The sequence below is a fragment of the Mesocricetus auratus genome, unplaced genomic scaffold, assembly GCF_017639785.1.
Source record: "Mesocricetus auratus isolate SY011 unplaced genomic scaffold, BCM_Maur_2.0 Super-Scaffold_100011, whole genome shotgun sequence".
In the NCBI taxonomy this organism is placed as follows: domain Eukaryota; kingdom Metazoa; phylum Chordata; class Mammalia; order Rodentia; family Cricetidae; genus Mesocricetus; species Mesocricetus auratus.
Window position 1 is genome coordinate 31,102,396 of NW_024429195.1, and position 21,765 is coordinate 31,124,160.

Sequence of the window (21,765 nt, forward strand, 5' to 3'; positions counted from 1 at the left end):
ATCTGTGTCTCTGAGTTGCTGGGTATGTCTACACTTACCTTATGGAGTAGTGAGAAAGACGTGAGCAATATATGAAAAGTGGCCAGCTCACAGTAGGCAGTTTACACATAGTCTACACTATTACCAGATAACATTAGGAAACACTGTGAGGAAAGGTGAGAAAGATTACGTCAGAGTTGAAAAGGCAATGGGGGAGCCGAGAAGGGGGGGCGGCTGATTCCTCGGTGCCCATGGTATTACCTCTGCATGTAAGAGCGCAGCAGTGTGATTCCCAGCAGGAAGTACATCATGATGGAGCACACCATCATGGTCAGCCCTAGAAGGATAGCCCGGTCCTCTCCAGCCTTCAGTGCTGTCACAGTTTTCCTCTTGTCCAGGAGGTCATGGTCCCTGATTTTCTGGTAAATATTTCTGAAGTTAAAAATAATACAGTCTTACATGAGACTCACAGTTATACTGCATGTCCCTCAATGGGGCTGCCTTCCTGCCATGCCTTCCTAAGGTGAAAGACCTATAGAAATGCTGCAAACACACCTGAGTGGAGTTGAATCTCAGTACAAGCCGTGGCTTCCAACACATCACGCACACACACACACACACACACACACACACCCTATATGCATGGAAAGAAGAGAGCACATACATACACACGTGTACCATCTCTGAGCAGAAATGATCCCTAATTCTGTATTTTGGGGATTCATGTCTAACTGTAAAGTAATTTTTCTCTGTCCAGTTCTAAGAAAGGCAACAATTCTTTCATCCCTCAAAAATGCCTTGGATTTGTTGACTTCATATTAATGAAATTGATCATTGCTGATATATAATTTCTGAATTTACATGTCTGTGCTTGTGTGTGTGTGTGTGTGTGTGTGTGTACATATCACTTTTTTCTGTTTATTCTTGTCACCAGAGGCCTGCTAGAATGACACTTTCTCATGATTTCCCAGATCAAGCCTGGGGCCTTTAGACTACATGGCTGCCCCACAAAAGCCTTCCATAGACTGGTAACTACCTGCACTCTCAGTTCTATGATTCATTTTTGAGATTTCTTTGGAAAGTGTAGGATGTACATCAAAGATCTTTAAACTTGACCTTGTGTGAACTTGAAGAACAAACTGGTGTCCATTAGCTGTGAAAAGCAGTGGGCGGGCAGACTTCTGAAGCAGGAAGAAAGGCTGAGGCTGAGTGGCTTCAAAAACCCACAGGAAAATAATAACCTGTTGTTACTTGGCTAATATCATTTATCAACATGTATTTAACTCTGATGGCTGCCATTGAGATCTGCGTTCTGCAGATGGAAAGCAGCAAGGATGATCTGTGCCGTTCTAGACTATTAGGCTGCCACACAGCGTCGAATATGCCAGTCTGCCATAAAATAGAATGGGTGCTATCAGTTGCTGCTGGAATAAGAAACACATAAAATGATCCAACTGAGTCATCTCAAAACATATTTGGAAAATAAATGTTCTTTGTAAGCTCTAGAATGGGAAAGTAAAAGACAAAATGGAGGTTTCCACATAGCTTGTAGGTGTCTAGGAAATCAGAATATTACACAGCAAAATGAAATTCTTGAGTGGGTGGGACACGGTTATAAAATCCACCAATAAATGGCTATTGAGTTAATGAATAAATGAAGGAATGTTAATATGGTGGAAGAATGAGATCCCAACTAGGAGGTTGATCCACACATGTATTGTGAGTGCTGTAACTTTGTGTGTTGGGAGCATGGTCCCTGTTAGATAAGAGGAAAGACATGAAAATTGATGCTGATTGAGACTGGGAGTTCCCTTGTGGATCAACTCAGTGTATTGGCAATTTCCCCAGCTTGAGGGACTGGGACAGGAAGTCAGTATAAGTTAGGAAAGGCTTCCAGGAAGAGTGATGTCTTGAACAGAACTTTCAAGGTTGATTGCTTTTAGGTAAATGGGACATAGAACTGGTGATGTTTGGACGGAGGGATCACAGTAGCAAAGGTGTAGGACTTGGAGTTGCATAACAAGTACCCGGAAGACTATGCTAATGGCCTTAGGAGGTCACACACCACAGCAATTGGGCAGGCAGATGAGAAATGTGGTGTCATGAAGGTTTTGGAAATCATTCTCCAGAGTAGCCTTCCTCCTGTAATTAAAGAGACGCTGTCATCTGGTGATGTGGCCAGAACTGAGTTTCAGAGTGATTTGCTGTGCCTGCAGTGTGGAGATTAGAAACAAGCAAAGTCTTAAATCAGGAGGGAAGAAGGAGGAGGAATTGGGAGATGGTCCAGTAGTGTTGGCAGAGGATCATGAGGGCTGCAGCCTGGCTGAAGATGGGATAAAGAGAGAGGAGGCAACACGTGGAGACATGTCCAGGAGATGACCCCTTGGGATGCAGTGGCTAATCAAACATAGAGAGGATGAGGAGGCAGCTGAGCTGTGTGCTGTAGTGCTGCTGGGTATGGTGGGGAAGCGTGAAGAGTGGGAAGGCCCAACTCTTTTCTGTCCGCATCTTTTTGGAGCGTGGAAGTTACTGCTGAATCTACAGGACAACGGAAGTCTTTGGAGGGGGCTGGTGAGATAGTTCAGGATTTGAGACTGCTTGCACCTAAGCCCAATAACCTGAGATTTTTCTTGGGTCCCACATAGAAGGAGAGAAGTGACTCCTGTAAGTTATCTTCTGACCTCCACATGAAGGCATGTGTGCAACAAACAAACAAACAAACAAACAAACAAACAAACATGGACTTAAAAAGTCTTTGGGCTGGATAGATGGCTCAGTGGCTGAGAGCAATGCTGCTATTACAAAGGACCTGGTGCAGCTCCCAGAAACCACATCTACAACTCCAGTTCCAGAGGAGCTGATGCCCTTTTCTGGCCTCTGCAGACACTGGGCATGCACACGATGCACAGATATACAGGAAGGCAAAACACCCATACATAAAAATAAGTAAATCTAAAAAGCAAGGCTTTGCAAACAGATTTTCAGTCTTCCAGTAAAGCTTTGTTTTGCCCCCAAGCAATAGTCAGCACACTTTAAAACATTTCAACCTCAGTGTCTACATAATTTTTTGGAAATTTCATGTCAAAGCTCAGCTTATAATTCTGGAGATGGATAATGTAGATGACACAGTCTACCTGGACAGCAGTGAGACATCACTGCACACCTGGTGATAATGCTGATTGGACAGTCCAGAAGGGAAGCAAGCAGGTCCCTGAAGGCCAGCTTACCCTAGGGTCAATTACTGAAGCACAGGAAACCCAAAGCCAGTTCACACTGTGAAGAGAACCTACCTACTTTACCAGCCTGCATCTTTCACAAAGACTGGTTTAGGCAGAATTAATTTTAATGTGGTAAGTGGATATGGAGATATTTTTCTTCCCTGTGTGTTAATGGAACATTTTAATGTCTTTCATCATGAAGTTGATTGTCATGAAGATGTTTTACTCAGCAGTAAGACTGCTTGATATTTTTTTAAAAGGCTGGGCTTCTGAGTCCCTTTATAAATATATTCTAATAGGCATATTCATGTGTATGTGTATAAATAAATCATTCTAAGAGATGTAAAGACAATTTCACATTTCCGGTGGGGCTTGTTTAGTTTATACTGATTTATTCTCAAATCCTTTTTGGGAATTCAGCTAGTCTTAGTTAGGGTTACTATCTGTGATAAAACATCATGAGCAAGTCGGGGAGGAAACACTTCCATATCATAGTCCATCACTGGAGGAGGCCAGGACGGGAACTCACACAGGGCAAGAACCTGGAGGCAGGAGCTGATGCAGAGGCCATGGAGGGGTGCTGCTTACTGGCTTGCTCATTATGGCTTTCTCAGACTGCTTTTACAGAACTCAGGATCATCATCCCAGGGATGACACTATCCACCATGTGCTGGGCCCTTCCCCATCAATTACTAATTAAGAAAATGTCCTACAAGCTTGCCTATGGCAGAATCTTATGGAGGCATTTTCTCAATTGAGGCTCCCTTCTTTCAGACTCTAGACTCTGTCAAGGCGACATAAAACTAGCCAGCATAGGATACTGTTTTCCTGACATTTTGGCTTTGCTGGAATTTTTGTCCTAGTTTCACATCGCAACTATCATCGCCACCACAGACTTCTCACTCTTATCAATTAACCAAAGTTTGCTTCTTTTCTGTGTTCAAAAAGCCTAGAGGAATTGACTTTGTGTGGGAACTTTTTCAAAGATTTTTATTTTAAATAATGTGTGTGTGTTCATGCACATGTATGTGTGCATGTCAGTATAGGTACCAGAGGAGGTCAGGGGTACAGAATTCCTAGGTACTTAAGTTATATGCAGTATGAACGACCTGATACAGATGCTGAAAACTGAACTTGGGTCCTTTGCAAGAGCAGCAAATGCCCTCATTGAGCAATCTCTACAGTCCTGGAGGAAAGCTTTTAATAGCTCTTTGGAGACTCAGCGATTTATTTAGTTGGCTCTCATTTTGTCCTTATGGAACCATTAAATAAATGGGCTGCTTATCTTTGTTCTGGTCCTGTTTCCACAACAGGAAGGCTCTGGGTGAGAACAGCAGGATCTTCTTCAGGGGGGCCTTTTGTTGAGGAGGAGATATTGACAAAATATGGAGCCTAGCCTACTGGTCTACAGAGATGGACCCAGAGAGCAGAGCAGGGGACAGAGAGAGCAGGGGACAGAGAGAAGAGGAGACCTCATATAGTGTCTGGACACAGACAGAGAAAGCAGAAATGTATGTAGAGGGACAATCACTATAGATTCTGAGACACAGGAGACAAGAATGGAGTCCCTAATCAAGGGTGCCCGTGACCATATTGATCTTTGCTGGTTAGTGTGGACTGTGATTGAACACTGTGAGGTTATAATAATTGTGTTAAAATTTTGATACACAATGAAACTTAATCAATTCACCAAAATGGTTGATCAGCAAATAGGTTCTTTGTCAAGTTGGCTTCTGGCAAATTGGCCGTTGGTATACTGGATTCCCTGACAGGAGCATTCAGAGGACCAGAGGCAGATATGCAGCTGAGGGCTGTGCCTTAGAACATGGAGGTGGTTTGGAAGTCTGCCACTGATGCAAATGGGAATGACTCAGGTGTCTGTGCAGACTGAGCCAAGCCTTGGAGAGGCAAATGACATAGAAGGGTTGAGTGCAGCTGGGGACCAGGATGGGAAGGGAAGACTCTTGGTTGGTGAGCTGTACACAGGCCAGAAGAAAAATGTCAGCTCGTGAAGTTCAAGAGGACTTTAAGGGAAATGAAATAAGTGTGATAATTTGATTTGCACTTTATAAACACCATGGATGTTGTTAAATAGCCTTGCACAAATACTACCATTATGTAGACTATGGTATTCTCCTTTAGTGCAATAATGAAAGAAATGATAACAAAAAGCAAAAGGAATGTGAGTGTGTGTGTGTGTGTGTGTACAAAGAATTCGTAGGCACAGAATGAAATCAGACAAATAAGAAAGAGTTGAAATGAATAATATGGCAAACACAGAGTATCCAGTGGTTGTGGCTAAAATAACAGGTAAGAATATGTATTTTCCAATGCTTGTATTAGAGAATAAGAAAGCCCTAAAATCAGTGCATTCAGCATCTAAGGAAATTATGAGCTAAGTGGAACATTCGCAAAGAAGGAATAGGAAGAAAATGACCATGAACAGTAATAAATAAAATAAAAGGTAGCTGTTAGGGGAGCAATGAATTAAAAGGCTAATGTGTTTTGAAAAATGAAAGAAATGGATACATCTTTGATAAGTCTGATAAAGAAAGTATATGAAGTCCAAGTAAGAATGAGGAACCATAGGTGTGAGTACAGCATGCTTTAGAAATGGGACGTTTAAAACATGGAGACATTTGGAAACTTTCAGGTATTAATCTTATTGAAATATACAATAAGATTTTACAAATATATAACTTACTGAAACCAATTCCCAAATAGCCAGAAGACTTAAATAATTGTAAATTATTAAAATTTGAAATAAGTAAATGTTTTAAATAATTCAAAGAATGTTTTATCATTGAAATACAAAGCTCTACCAACTTACAGCTGAGCTCAAGCTATATTATACAGATAATTCCAGAGTACAAAAAGGAATGCCAGCCAACCTGGTTATGAGGTTGGCAAATTCTGAGACCAAAACCAGTCAGAGAATATGTGATGGAAAACTACAGGCCAACCTCATTAGTAGCCACAAATATAAAACCTAAAAGAACTTAGTTCACCAAACCTAACCATATTAAAAAGAAAGCCAATGAATTTACTAGTGTTGTATCTTAGAAATACAACATTGGTCATCATTAGATTTCTTTGTTAATATAGGAAAAACATTATAAACTGATAATATGATAATACTGTAATCCAGAACTATAGTAACATCTATTTATGGTATAAGGTATACTCAGATTAGAAATACAATCATCTTCAATGTAATAACAGGGAGAGGAAAACTACCTGAACTGTAATTGATACAATTACCTAGTGGTGAAATGTTGAAGAACCTTACTTTATGAGTCAGGGTGAAAATGTCCACTATCATCAGTTTTATTTTAATTCACTGAAATACAATTTAATATAATTGGGCAGGAGTAACAAAGGAAGCTATATTTGCTAATATAGAAGAAACAAAAGCTTATTATTTAATACTGATACAGTTATGAAGAAAATACAAAAGAACGATTAGATAAATCATTGTTAAAATTTAATAGAGGCCTGGTGAGAAGACCTAGTAGGTAAATAACGGTGTTTGTCACCAACTCTGACCCTGAAAAGCACAAGTTAATCTCCAACACAGGAAGTACCTGCCCTACTGCTGTCCTCTGACTTCCACAGGTGTAGCATGGCACATCCACATCCACAACTCTCCCTCTCTCTCTCTCTCTCTCTCTCTCTCTCTCTCTCTCTCTCTCTCTCTCTCTCTCTCTCTCTCTCTCTCTCTCTCACACACACACACACACACATACACAGAGAAAATCGTTCACAGTTATCAAATCAAAACTGATAAATAATACACAGTAGTCTTTCCATCTAATAGCAAAAATGTAAAATGCATTTGAACATTGAAGAAGTGCAGTGTACTTCCTGAAGGGGGCAATGTGCAGTTCTCCTTGGACTAGGGGATTGTAGTGAAAGAAATACAACTGTTTCTCTGTGTTATGATAAAGCTTGAGGGGGAACCTTGTGTGAGGGACCTTGGCGATTCCATGGCAGGCAAGGATGACCAAGGCAGAGGGGCAAACATGCCAGGCAGACAGAGCTTAAGTGAGAAGTTTTATTAGAAAAGGGAGGAAGGGGAAGGAAAGAAAAAAGAGGCAAAGAGACACAGAGGGCAGAAGAGAAGAGGGAGACAGGAAAAGTCCTGTCTGCCCCAGGGGAACCACAGGGAAGAGAGCTGAAAGAGAGAAGAGAGCTTAAGTGGGCAGGGATCTTTTTTTTTTTTTGGTTTTATGAGACAGGGTTTCTCTGTATTGTTTTCGAGGCTGTTGGTCCAGCCCGGCCTCGAACTCACAGAGATCCCCCTGCCTCTGCCTCCTGAGTGCTGGGATTAAAGGCGTGCACCACCACCGCCCGGTGGGATCTTTCTTTTAAAGGGGTCCTTTACACCTATGAGCAGACTAGTTCTCATTGAACCCTGGGCTGACCAGGGTACTGCCTGAATGTCTTCTGCCGGGTGACAGGGGCAGGCCAGCATAATGCCTTTGTTGAGCCAAAGATAATTTAAGTTTATGGCCCTGGTTGCCCGTGTTTGTTGACCTAAAATCTGGGAAAGGATGAGTGCAACAAGGGGTAGTCCTACTTGTTGTCTCTCTTCCATTGGCTTCCTCCTTGGCCGTTGGTCAGGAGGCTCCACTGTTAGCCCGAGTGACCCACCAGCCAGGTAGGTTCTGCAGTTTCCTGTCCTCTCCGGAGTCACGCTGTAATCCACTACTCTTTGTTGAAACATTGATATGATGGCCAGGGGCTTCTGCTTTGGTGGCTAGTGCTCTCCCACGTGACTGTGCTGCATTCTTTAAAGAACTTCCTTGCTTTGCTCCTGTTAATCCATCTTTTGTCTCAGAACCTTGTCTACATCGTGGTTGCTTTTAAATGCAGGGAATCTTGTTCAATTAGAAAGAGAAGGAGACTTCATCACAGATTCACTAATGAGCTGAATAGTTTTTAACAGTCTCTACTGTCACATTTGAAAAGTTCCCGTGTTATTTAAAAAATAACAAATCACCTTTTAAAGGTAGTTTTCTCATTTCCTTGTTTTTGTTTGTTGTTTCATGTGATTATTGGGTATTCAGCCAAAACCAGTCCAGGTAAACTGATAACCCTTAAGAATTAAAGGAACATATAACTAGGTTGCTTTTCTGCATCAATGCGATTCTCTGACACTTAAATTATAGCTTTAATTTTTGTTTTCAAGAATGATTTCAGTAATTATGGGATTTAAAGTAATAAAATACATTTGTGGGACAGGTTGTCAATGTGCATGCCCTTGGCCTACACAGCTAAGAGACGAAAGGAGAAACAGCCGAAGGACACAGTGCAGCCCCTTCTCCAAGCTGGCGTCCCCGGATGAATGTGTCCAGTTTGTCCAGGCCTTTCCTTGACTGCATGTGCATCTTTACTGCCTGCCTGAGCAAGAGCACACAGAAGCCCAGGTAGGATCCAAGAAAGTCGGTTTCCAGTTCATCTGTCAGATGACTGATCTTGATTATCAACTTGGTGGCATTTAGAATTATTGTGGAACACGTGTCCAGGAGTGAGGAAAGGGGTCTCAGGCTGAGTGTGGGTGGCACTTGTCCTGTGGGCTGGGGTCTCAGGCTGAATAAAAATGAGAAAGCAAGCTGAACAGCAGCATTCATTTCTCCTTGCTTCCTGACTGCAGACACGATGGGACCGCTGCCTTAAGCTCCTGTCTCTATGACATCACTGCCATGATGGATGGCCTCCTCAAACTGTAAGCCAAAATGCAAAATCAACTCTCCCTTCCTTTCTTCCTTGAGTTTCCTTTGTCAGTTACAGTGTCACAGCAACAGAAAAGTAATGAATACAATGTGTTTGGAGCATTGAGTCTTTGTTCAAATGCTTGTTGCCCTGTAGGCTACAGTTTCCTACTTAAACATCATGGAATTATTTTCCCATAAGTAAGGTAACATAAGATGTACAAAGCATTGGAAATAAAGAAATGTGTATGTGGCTGCAATAATCACTTGCATGCAATTTAATTTGCTTCGTTCCCAGCAATAGTACGTCAAAATATTTTAAAGTGCTAAATGATAAATTTTATATCATCACTTAACAGATTTTTAAAATTGTGAATATTGAAGTTATCCTGAAATTTCTACTGTAAATAGCTACTTATTATGACAAGTAATTTTGCTTCCTATTTTTTCCAAAGGAATTTTATCTATAGGACAATTCAGGTTTTAAGAAGAAAAACAAACACCCCAAACAATATTTAATAAACCTCCCTCAGGTCTTATGCATGCCCTCTGTCATTCTAAATTCTGATTTTTATCATATTCTTCCTGATGTGTCACTCAAGCTGCAGAATGCTGGTACAGTAGGTGTGTTTAAAACTTGGCTTTACTTGAATGCCAGAACAAGATTAACGAGGAAGAAAGAGACCTGGAGGAAAAAAGCAAACATAAGGCAGGCAAGCATAGGGAGTAGCGTAGCGACCTGGGACTCCACCTGGCGTGGGCTGCGCATCCCCCTCGTCCAACAAGACCCTCACCAGCATGTACTCTGTGCACACAGCAATCTCCGAACATGGCGCCTAGCAACCTGGTGGCAGCCCTTGGCTCTCCCCGGTTTCATCAGGCTTTCAGTTTTAGTTTCTTCTCTTGACAACCATCAAACAGACAGTTTCTGGTTAATGTATTCCGAATACATTCATGTATAAGGGTAGGAGGGCTGATCAGACCTGAACCTGTTTGTGGTACATGATAATAAGGCAAAACTGGTTTCTCAAGTGAACTTTTAGGGAGACTCCCCTACTTAGCATATGTACATGAGTGTGCATATGATTAAAATCAGATGCATCATGGGAAGGACATACATGGCAGAAAAAACGATTTTATGATCTCATCTATCAATCAAAAGAGAGGACCACTCTAACTACACTTCTTAAGAACAGGCTTCTCCTCTTCAACTCTATAAAAGGAAGCCCCAGACAGGAGTGAGAGCCTTTGAGCTCTTTGTCACTCAAGTGGTCTCCTGTTTACCCACAATGTACTTATTTCTGATCTGTGCCAGTGCTTTGCTTTTGAAGAAAGCTTCTTTGTTATTTTGCAGTCAAATAACCTTTAACTTCAATTCTTTGGATTAAAATGCAAGAACCTGGAAATACCTGGCTCGGGCCCAACCGCTGGTAACATGTGGAGGGAATAAATATTTAAAAACAGTTGTAGAGAGCCTGGGGAGACATTTCAAGGGTAAAGTGCCTTCCATGCAAGTGTGAGGACCAGCACCCACATAAGAATAGCAGGGCATAGTGGCTCACACCTGCAGACCTAGCGCTGAATGCAGAGTATCCAGTGGAGACAGGCAGGCAACTGGCTAACCAGTCTAGCAAATAACTGAACTCTAGGTTCAGTGAGAAACCACATCTCAAAAACTAAGGTGGAGAAAGGTTGAAGATACCCAGTATCAGACACTGGCCTCCACACTTGCCTGTGCATGTGAGCATATGCAACACACACACACACACACACACACACACACACAGGGGAGGGGGTTATGTAATTTTGTGAATGTATTTTCTCACTAGGACAAATGAAGTGGCTGGGTTGAGCTGCAGAACCATTTGGTTTTGCATTGTGTGACCTTACCCTCATGCCTTCTTTCTCATTCAATGTGTTTCCTCCCGTCAGCTGTTCTTGCAAGAACTCTGAAGGATCTACGAACCTGCCAGCCCTCCCTGAGCCCTCTTGCAGTTTCAGCCTTCCTCCTGCAGTGCCTAGAAACGCAGGTCCATCTCTTGAGTCAGTTTACTCAGTATCTACTGTGTCCCGGACACAGTGCAAGGCTCCAGAAATCCACAGACAGCAAAGCAAAGTCTGACTGGGGAAAGAGGATGTTGAGACTGGGAGTGTGTTCGAGCCCTACCTGGGTATCTTCAGGCAGAGCTGAAGTTAATGAAGGGAAGGCTGTGTAGGTACATGAGCGAGGGAGGGTATTTCTGACAGGGAACGGTTTTGCAACGTCACTGGGTGTGAATGAGCATGTAGGAGAAAGGGAGGCCAAAAGCCAGAGTGTCTGGAGCCCGGGCTCTGTGGTGTAGAGTCCCTCTCACATTTTAAAAAGTGAGGTTCTGTTTCTATGATGGTCAATCCGCACAGGATTTATGACAACTGTGGAAACACACCCCTGGCATACGGTGAAGTGATTTTTAGAGAAGTCGGGCTAAGGAACTTGGGGAGGAAAGCGTTTGTTTCAACTTACAGTTCTCTGATCACACTCCATCACTGAAGAAAGTCAGGACAGGAGCTCCAGGCAGGCAACAGGGGAAAGGAGCTGATGCCAGGCCGTGGAGGGTACTGTTACTGACTTGCTCTTTGTGGCTTGTTCAGCCTACTTTCTGATAGTACCCAGGACCGCCAGCCTGGGGGGGGGGTTGGCCCTACCCACAGTGAGCTGGGTTCTCTCATGTCAATCATTAATCAAGAAATGACCCACGGGGAAGCAGAGACAGATACTCACAGCTAAACACTGAACTGAACTCCTGGAACCCAGTGACAGAGATGGAGGAGTGATGAGCAAAGGTGTCAAGACTGTGCTGGTGAAACCCACAAAGATAGCTGACCAGACAAGGGGGGAGCTCTTGAACCCCAGACTGATGCCTGAGAGGCCAACAGGGGACTGATCTAAAATCCATGAATGTAGTGTCAATGAGGAGGCCTCAGAAATCTCTGGGGCCTTGGATAGTAGATCAGTGTTCACCATGGCATACAAATGAACTTTAGGAGCCCATTTCACATGGAGGGAAGCTCTCTCAGCCTGGACACATGGGGAAGGGCCTAGGTCCTGCCCTGGTTGAAATGACAGACTCTGGAGATCCCCCCAAGGAGGTCCTCACCCTCCCTGGGGAAAGATGTGGGGATTGGGCTGGGAGTGGGGGGATGGGGATGGGGCTGGGAGGGAGAAGGGGGAGCTAGGATTGATATTTGAAGCATGCATTTTTCTTATTTAAATAAAAAAAAAGAAAAAGAAAGAGTAGCCAACAGAATCCTCATTGTCCTCTGTGACTGTCTATTTTGTAAAGTCTGCCCAAGGGCACCTGGAGTCAAATATTTTACCTTTTCTCATCGTGTCTGTAAGATGAAGAGGTCCGGCCACTGGTCCATATAAACATCTTAGAGGATGTTGGTCCTGCAGCTCCTTTCCTCACGGTGGAAGTCCAGGGGGATTGGTAGAAAGACCTGCAGAGGACACACTGAGGTTAACTCTGTCCCTGGGCTTTTCTGGAACTGTGTGTCAAGAGTAGCAGCTCAGAGGATCAGCTCTCTTAAACAATACTAGGCTTTTACACCGTGGGGGTGCTGGGTCTGTTCCCTGCAGAAATGCCACTGAAATCTGGCCCCTCCCCAGAATTTTGCATCCATTTTTATAAGGCTCAGTCCTTTACTATCTGCACTGACAGGCTGGGGAGCCGCTGCCTCATTGAATCCGGGTTTTCTCACAGTGCTTCCTTCACAACACAGAATCAGTTTGGATTCCGTCTCAAGTATGAATGTACTTTAACAAATACAAATATTAGCTACTTCTTCCTCTTCAAAATTTTATTTACGGTTCATATGTGGCATGTTGGGGGACAAACATCTTTTTTTTCCTCTTGGTTTTGAGGCAGAGTCTCAGTCTCCTGCCTCAGCTTCCCAAGTGCTGGGATTGCAGAAAAGCATTGTCCCTAACGTGTGCTATTGCCAGTGTGGGCTCAGCTCACAGCAGCTGAGCTTGTCATGGATCCTGCTAGAGATGTGATCAGCCCATGTGCCTAGGAGCTCTTAGCAGCCCAGCTTCTGGGATCCAGAAGGAGATGGCAGGCATACATGTTTTTTGGTTTTGGTTTGGGGAAGGGCTCCCTTGACTCTTAATACAGCACCAAAATAAGCTATTATGCAGTATTTTCTAGCTTCATTTTTCTCATTTTCTTTAGGAAAAAAGATTCCAGTCTCCTCCTCTCTCTCTCTCTCTCTCTCTCTCTCTCTCTCTCTCTCTCTCTCTCTCTGTCTCTCTCCCTCTCTCAATCTCTCTCACTCCCTCCCTTCCTCTCTCCCTCCCTCCTCTCTCTCTCTCTCTCTCTCTCTCTCTCTCTCTCTCTCTCTCTCTCTCTCTCTCTCTCTCTCTGTGTATCTATGTAGGGGCACGTGCATGTGAGACTAGAGACTAGAGACTAGAGAAGGCATCAGATCTCTTGGAACTGGAGTTACTTCAGTTGTGAGCTGCCCGATATGGGTGCTGGGAACCAAAGTAGGTCCTTGCTGTGCTGTCTCTCCAGTCCTCTATTTAATAATTTTTAGAGAGACAAGAACATAAAATATCATAAAGATAACAATCCAACATGAAAGTTAAATGATACTTAATACATTAAAACCAAGAAAGGGGGCAGGACAGATGGCTCAGAGGTTAAGGACACTGACTGCTCTTCCAGGGGTCTTGAGTTCAATTCCCAGCAACCACATGGTGGCTCGCAACCATCTACAGTTCAGTCTGGTGTCCTCTTCTGGAATGTAGGCAGAACACTGTATATGTAATAAATAAATGAATCCAAAAAAAAACAAGAAAGGCTGAAAAGTGATTCCAGTGTGCATGATTGATGGTACTGATATTAATGATGACTTTGAGTCTGGAAATAATATTACTTACTGTACTGTATTCCCTATTACACACACACACACACTATCTATCTACAAAGCATGGGATCACAGCTATGTAACTATATTAGGGCAATGCTATGGAAACCAGAAGCTCAGGTAGTGATGTCATTTCAAGACAACCAATGATATTTCTGCTTACATCCAGAGCAGTGCTCTGTCCCTGAGCTGTGTCCCAGCCCCTGGTTGTATTTAGGAAAGGTGAGCCATGCTTCAAGTTCCTGTTTGTCTTGAGTTCTCATTGTCTCTGTAGTGACCTATGATGAGCCCAGTCCTTCTCAAAGCTCAGTCAATGGATCTGAGCGGGGCCCAGAATTGGTATGGAGCTCCAGGTGTGATCATCCTGAAGATAACATTGAACAGCAAGGTTTGAGAAGAAGGGGTTGACTTTTTGTCTGTATGACCTTGATGGAGTCACATAACCTTTCCAGAGCTAAGTGCTGTCATAGAATCTGTTTCGACTCTCCCTGGTTTCAGACAAATTATTTAAAATCTTTCTTGTTTCCATTATCTTGGCATTGAAGAATGAATCTAAGAATATGGTTGATCTTCACAAGTTGTGTTTATAGGAAAGGTCTGGGAATTGTTTTTCTTTTTTCTGAAATCTCTGAGTTAACACCAGAGGGAGAGAAGCCACAGAGGTTAGTTACCAGTGGGGATGCAGAGAGGACTCTTTTGGTTTCCTAGGATAATGGAGGGATGTAATGACCACCTGGATAGATTCCTGGAAGGGGAGAAACTGAGTCTAGATTGGGTGTGGTACACCTGTAACCCCAGCACTCAGGCAGTAGAGGCAGAAGCATCAGGAGTGTAAAGTTGTCACTGGAAGGCATGATACAGAACAGGGATTAAACCCATTCTCTATCTAGGTGACCTCCAGGAGACCAGGGTGATCTAGTGTGAGTTGAATATGTTACATTGTAAGAATAAGATTGACTTGAACTTTGTAGAGTTAGTTCAGGGTAGACTTGTAGACTCCGTGGCTCCTCTAGTTAGCCCCCCCAACCCCCTCACCCCCGCCAAAGGGTTGGGAATGTAGGAGAGACAAAGATAAGCCGTCCAGTTTGAGGATGGGTAGTGCAGTAAGTTAGTCAGTTAGTCAGTGCTGCCACGCTGTTGCTTATTGGCCAGACTTGATAGACACATCACAGAAATCCCCAGTGCTCTGAAATAATTCAAAATGAAGGGGCTACAGTGATCCGTTGTCCTGGGGCACTTTTCTGACTGGGTGTCACTATAAGGCACATTGGCTCTGCTGCTTTAAGTTGATGCAGAAAGGAAATGAAAGACGTGCTTATTCTAATTAACTGTCGGAAACCTGCTGGAAAGGATGACTTACTGTCTACTGAGGTTATTCCAATAAGCAGATTCGAAGTTTTCTACCCTCCCCTGCCCCGGTTTTCTTTCATGAAGACAAATTGTTATTTAAAACCTGCTAAGTTTACCATTAATTAAAATGAACAATGTTTCTTTTTTTTTTTTTAAGGCCACAGTATACAGATCCTATTTTCAGGCTTCAAAAGAAATGCTTGGAATTCAAACTGTATCAGCAGAAGCTGGCTGAAAGGCTCCCTGCAACTTGGAGACAGCCCTCTTAACCCTTAGTTAAGGAACTCAACTCTCCCCACTGAGACAGGAGCATTGATTTATTTTGAGTTGTCATCAGTCAAGTGACAGAGGAGCCTAAGGAATCTTTGTAAACATTTGCAGTTTTGAATCTCACGTGGAGTGGCTGTGCTGGACTATGGGCCAGGGGCGAGCATGGGTCCATGGCACTGTTGAGTGGTATAGAGATGGGGGTGTTTGCAGAGCACTGATTCATGGCTGCCGGCGAGTGTGGATTAAAACCCACAGACCTTAGAGACCTGCTTCTGGACAGTCAGTAAAGTGCTGAAGACCTGAACTTGATCCCTTGTATCCTTAGGAAATCCAGGCATGGTGGAGTGGGTTTGTAATCCCAACACTGGGGAGGGTGGGAGGCTGATCCTTGGGACATACTGATCTGCTTGGCAAGTTCCTGGCAAACAAGAGGCCCTAGCTTTAAAAAACAAGGTGGATGGCTCCGGAGGCTGACACCTACAGCTCACCTCTGACCTTACATTCAAGCACATACATACACATGCATCTACACACAAAGACACATTTCTTAGCCTTCAAAGAAAGCAGGGAGTCAGCAAGAGTGGGGCACTTTCCTTGCCTCAGGGATTGGTTGATGGCCCTTTCCATGTCCAAGCCCGTCCTCATCGTTTCTGCCTTGATTCAGCTGCCTCTATTCCCTCTGTCTCTCTTCCCTACTGGGTTGACACCTCAGATGTCCCCTTCTATGGAACTTCCTCCGATGGCCCTGAGCAGCCTCCTTGTCTCCACTCCCTTGACTAAGCAAGGCATGATGATCCTGTCGGCACGTGCTCCCTCTTCCCTGCTAGATAGGGTGTCACCATCAGCAGAGCGGGTCTGTGCCCGATGTTCCAAGTGCACAGTTGGTAGTAAATGGTTGTGGTGCTCTGACAGCATAAGAGATTATCAGAAAGTGTGATGGTTGCCTTGCCTGTGGCCGAACCTTCTGACAATGACAGCTGGCATCTCCTTCCCTTAGCTTAGGGTTTTCTGCATCTTCCACGTTTTTTATTTATTTGTTTGTTTGAGACAAATACTAGCCTTGGACTGGCTATGTAGCAGAAGATGACCTTGATCTTCTGATCCTCCTACTCCTGTCTCCTGAGTGCTGGAATGACAGGTGTGTGTCACCACAGTTGGCTTTGGGATACTGGAGATTATCTAAGGGCCCTATGTGTGCTAGGCAAGAACTCTATCAATTGAGGTGCATCCAGCCTTGTGATCACCTGTGCTATGCTTCTCTTCCCTCCTAACGGCTATGTTTCCGCTCTCATTAACCTAGACAGAAAGTTTAGACTGCTGACTGACTTTCCATTCAGTACGGAACTTTTAGAAAGGGCAGCATGGCCTAAGAAGAAGATGAACGTGAACAGCAGATGGCCCAGCTGTTTGTGTTCCTCTTGGCCTCACCATCTACCAACTGTGTGACTCTGTACAAGTCAGTTAACAGCTCTGAGTTTCGGTGTAAGTACGGGAGGAAAAATTCCTGCCACCTGGTGGCTTGGAAGATAAAGTAGACAATGTATGCAAGGGGACTCAAGTACATTTGCTTGTGATAGGCATTTACTAAGCATTACTTACCATCATTTTTCCTCCCTGCTATTAAACGTACAAACAAATGGATTGAAGAAAATCCAATTAAGTTGCTTTGTACCTGAACATGGAGCGAATTGATTCTTTCATGTCCTATGGGGCTGGTGACAGTCAGAACTATTGAGATGGTAAAATTAAAACACTTCTTCATTAGCACTAGGTTCTGACATTTCCTGGAATGCAGTGCCACTGAGTGTGGTTGTATGCTGGAGACATCTAGGGGAATTATTGAACAATTCTGAGGCTTCAGGCTGAAGAGACAGCTTGGCCCTTAAGAGTACTTGCCAAACTTTCAGAGGACCTGGGGTCAGTTCCCAGCACCCACATTACGTGGTTCACAGCCACCTGTCTTCCAGGTCCAGGAATCAGATACCCTCTGCCCTGCTAGGATACCCACATGCATGTGGTGGGCATAAACTCACTCAGGTACATACACATACAACATAAAAACAAACAAACAAATAAATCTTGGTCTTTCAGGCCTGTCCAACCTTTTGACATTGTCAAAAAACTCAACTTGTCATTGTCGTCTACAGTGTTCACACTCAAGGACCATATAACTGAGTCATAAGACAACACACATGCACAATAATCTCATAATGTCTTAAGTGAATTTATGATTCTCTGTTGGGACACCCTCATAGCTATCCTGGGGCGCACATGCCATGTGCAGGTTGGACATGATTTCTTGGGAGGGGAACAAGCTCCAAGTTTGGGTCTCTGACATTGTTGCCCCTCCCCCCTCAGATAATTGTGTCCTGATAAAGAATAAAAACACACAAATAAGTAAGTGAATAAATAAATAAATTCCATTTGCTAATGCCACAGCGCTAGCGCAGGTGAGTGGATGACTTGCAGGATTCAGTTTAGTTCTCTCATATGGGTCCTAAGGATTGAACTCATGTTGTCATACTTGGAAACAAGTATGTGGGCTATCTCTGTGGTTCCTATCCAGCTAATTCCGAGGGGTAGCCAGTCCATGAAACCATGCTGCAACATCTTGGGTTCTGAATTTACTTAAGTGAAAGCCGACACTTCAGTGGAGTTGTTCTACAATGGCCTCTCTGCACGGTGACTTCTGGGAGCTAGAAGCTCACAGTGCTGGGCCTTGAGGGTACTTCTGTAAGTGTGAGTGAGATATGGAGCTGGCCAAGAGCAGAGAGGAAGCAGTTTTAGAATGTCAGTGGCCTGGAGTTATATGTATAGGACACTCTTAATGCACTCAGCTTTATTGAGTGAGCAAGCAGGAGCCAATGAAACTATTTAACACATAATTACATGCTTAATCTTGCATAAAATTATCACACTAATGACATCACAGTGGCAACGCTAAAGGTCAGTCTAACCACAGGCATCTAGGGTTGCTTCCAATGTGTGAGGCTTTCTCTTGGTAGACAGCAAATTATACATTCTCTGCAAGGCTTGAGTTGTTTTGGCCCCAGGGCCTTTGGAGGAGAAGCCAAATGCATGGTAGTAATTTTAGATCAAGTGATTTAGTTTAGAAAACATTATTTATTTGGAGCGATTTTGTTTAATACTATTGTGCGGTTTGCCTCCCAAATCAACTATATGCTTTATTTTAGTTCATTTATTTGGGTGTCTATTTGCCAGGCATTTATAAAGGTGTCTTGCACACCCCAGTCTACTGCCTGCTGTGAACATCATAGCACTAGTCCTGCCCTAAAAACTGTACTCTTCAAGAGGAGTCAGAAGAACAAGCAACCTCCATCCTCTCTACTGGCGCACCAGCCTTGTTTTCCTGGGGGTTGTTGAAGTTTCTCAGTGTGCCTCTCCACATCTTACCAGATCTCTCAGCTCGCTTAATTTTATGTCATTGCTTGTGTTCTTTTTAAATTTTGTTTGTTTGTTTTTAGGAAATTGACTTAATGACCAGGCTTTCCTTTTTTTTTTTCTGTAGCTGTATCTTCTGTCTCTCTCATGGTTACCCATTTTCCACCCTTTCGTTCAGTGTGGGTTTCGTTGGGAGATCTGGAAGACTGACTAGTCTTAAGCTCTTATGACAGGAATAAGAACTTTCCAGCCTGTTTGCCACTTCAATGGATAGTTAATGGGGAGTTAATGGAGAGTTAATGGGGAAGTTAATGGATAGTTAATGAGGAAACTGAGTGTGGTTGCCTCCTTGACAAGAGCCAGACAAGTGTCAAAGTATTTCTCTAGTGTGTACTGAAAATGGTTTTCAATAGCTGGGAGAGACCATTCATGGAGCCTTGAGTCTGGAGATGGGTGGAGATCACTGTTCTGTGACATATAGAAAACTATTGTTCATATTTTTATATTTGATTTCTGTTTTAGAAGGATGCCAGCCCAAGTTAAATAATGTACCTGTCCTTTACTTGGCTCATACTGAGTGTCTACTCAGCAGCTCTGGAAGTAGGTTCATTCTGTCTCTGGATGACTAAGGCCAAAACGTTGCCTTTCCTTTGGCCTCCACCACCTACAAGAGAGGAGTGGCCAACCTCTATCCTTTCATTTAGTTCAGCATTCAGTTCTTCATGTGACATGCATATTGAAGATGGAACTATGTGGCAGGACCCAAGTCTGGTGTTGGTTATGAATTGATGAACATATCTGACACCACCACACCTCTGACAGAATTCTCAGTCCCAGAAGAGGGGACAGGTCATGTTAGACACTTCACTGGATGGCTGTCCTTAGGAGGAGATGGCTGAGCATGTTCATGTATCCTATCTCCACTCTCAATAGAAATAAATGGCCATCTCCAGGCTCAGTGGGGAAAACTCTGAAATTGATTTCAAGTCAAAGCCCCAGGCCCTTGTGTAGTGATTATGTTACCTAAATATATTGTTAAGTTCTCTGAGCCTCATTTTCCTCATCAAGAATATGGTAGTAATAACAGATATCAGGCAGGACTGCCACGGGGCTGATTGGAAGTAATGTCTGACATTCAGCAGGAACTCAGTAAATGTTAGGTTTTTCCACTTGGAGGAAATGGCAGATTTTTTTGTTCAAACTGGCCATATCAAGCCATTATGTGTGATTCATATCATCTTTAAAAAGTTCTTTTCGGAAGTGGAAAATACATTTCTACACGATCTTAATTAATGCACTATTCCATAATTCATTTCCTAATGAGCTTTTCAAGTGGATAATCACAACTGGTGTTCATTTTGATTCCCTCTATACTACATATTTAAAACCAGCTTAATTGTTAAACATTTCACTCTATTGGGCAGCATACATACACAGCTGCTGTAAGAAAACCTGCTCATGACTCATGTGAGCTGCCTAGATTGGTACAAATGATACATTCATGCTGAAACCATCATTCGTTCTCTATGCCTGTATTAACTATCACAACCATTTCACCTGAGAACAAAGGAGAGCAAGTCCTGATAAGAGTTCTTTATAGAGAACTGGAGATGACAGTGACAGACATGAAGAATGAGGTCGTTCTATATAACTGTGTAACTAACACAGTCACTCAGTTCCAATAGGGACCCTTCATAGATCTCTCTCCATTTACCAGAGAGAAGACTGATATTCAGAAAAGCAACGTTTTCCAGAGCACAGAGTACAAAGTAGCACAAAGCAGAATTTATTCCAAGGCAGCTCTCCTCCAAAGACAGAGCTCTTTCATCCTGTATGTCTTTGAGCAAGCCACATACCCAAACCTGCATCAAAGGAAGAAAAGCTGTTTGCTGAGTGTTATGGATATATTCCTCAGTTACTAAATTTTTCATCACATCAAATTTGAGAGAGGGATGGTAGAATAACAACAACAATGACAAAAACAACCCACAAGAAATAAAACAGTGATGAGAATGGGGGTGGGCAGGTCCACGTAGACTTCACTCATAAGCATGTTTACGGCCTTAGATGAATCTGTCACTTTTCCATTTCTATTTTATATGAAATGAATATAACAAGAATAGGATTTTCCCTTAGAATTTTTATGATGAATGAGTTAATTTGTTACATGCTTGGTGATAGGATGAAATCATGTTATACATAATACATGTATGTAGGTAACTGCACATATGCACTATGGATATCTGCAAGCTCTATGTGTGAAAGCAGTGCGACATTATGTATGTGAATTAATGTGTGAATGACATCTGCAACCTCAAAGCATTGCATATTTTGTTTTTATTCTGTATTTAAAATTTTATTTTTCTTTTTACATACCAACCCCAGTTCTCCATCCCTCCCCTTTTCCCACCCCCTTACCTCTCCCCATTTCCATCTCCCATCCATTCCTCAGTGGGAGCAAGACCTTTCTTGGGGAGTCAACAAAGTCTGGAATGCCAAGTTGATGCAGGATCAAGCTCTACCCCATTCCATATCAAGGCTGAGCAAGGTATCCCACCACAAGGAGTAGGCTCCAAAAAGCTAGCTCATGTGCATTGTGTTTATATAGAGTGAGTTAAATATACGTTAAATTGACAAGAGAATAAACTGGGTTTAAAAATTGACACAGTTTAATATTATGTTGGTTAGTTTTTGTGAGCTCAAGGCAATCTGGAGTCACCTGGGGAGAGGGAAACTTGCCTGAGGGAATTCCTCCATTAGATTGGCCAGTGTGCATGTCTATGGGGCATTTTCTTGATTACTGACTATTGTGGGATGGCCCAGCCCGCTGTGGACAGTGCCTTCCCTGGGTAAGAGGTCTTGTGTTGTATTAAAAAGAAGTAGATTGAGCAAGCCATGAGGAACAAACCAGTAAGCAGCAC

At 43.1% G+C, this 21,765-nt stretch overlaps 1 protein-coding gene across 2 annotated transcripts in view; it reads right to left on the minus strand.

Annotated features, from left to right (window-relative positions):
- The window catches only part of Kcnmb2 (potassium calcium-activated channel subfamily M regulatory beta subunit 2), a 263,021-nt gene that overhangs the window by 20,061 nt on the left and 221,195 nt on the right, over positions 1–21,765 (minus strand). For both annotated transcript variants that reach the window (XM_021226923.2, XM_040754535.1), the window contains 2 exons: positions 12,269–12,391; positions 241–411 (listed from right to left, as the gene is read on the minus strand). In XM_021226923.2, the coding sequence (XP_021082582.1) occupies positions 241–411; positions 12,269–12,324 (227 nt within the window). In that variant the 5' untranslated portion in view covers positions 12,325–12,391. The remainder of the gene's footprint in view (positions 1–240; positions 412–12,268; positions 12,392–21,765) is intronic.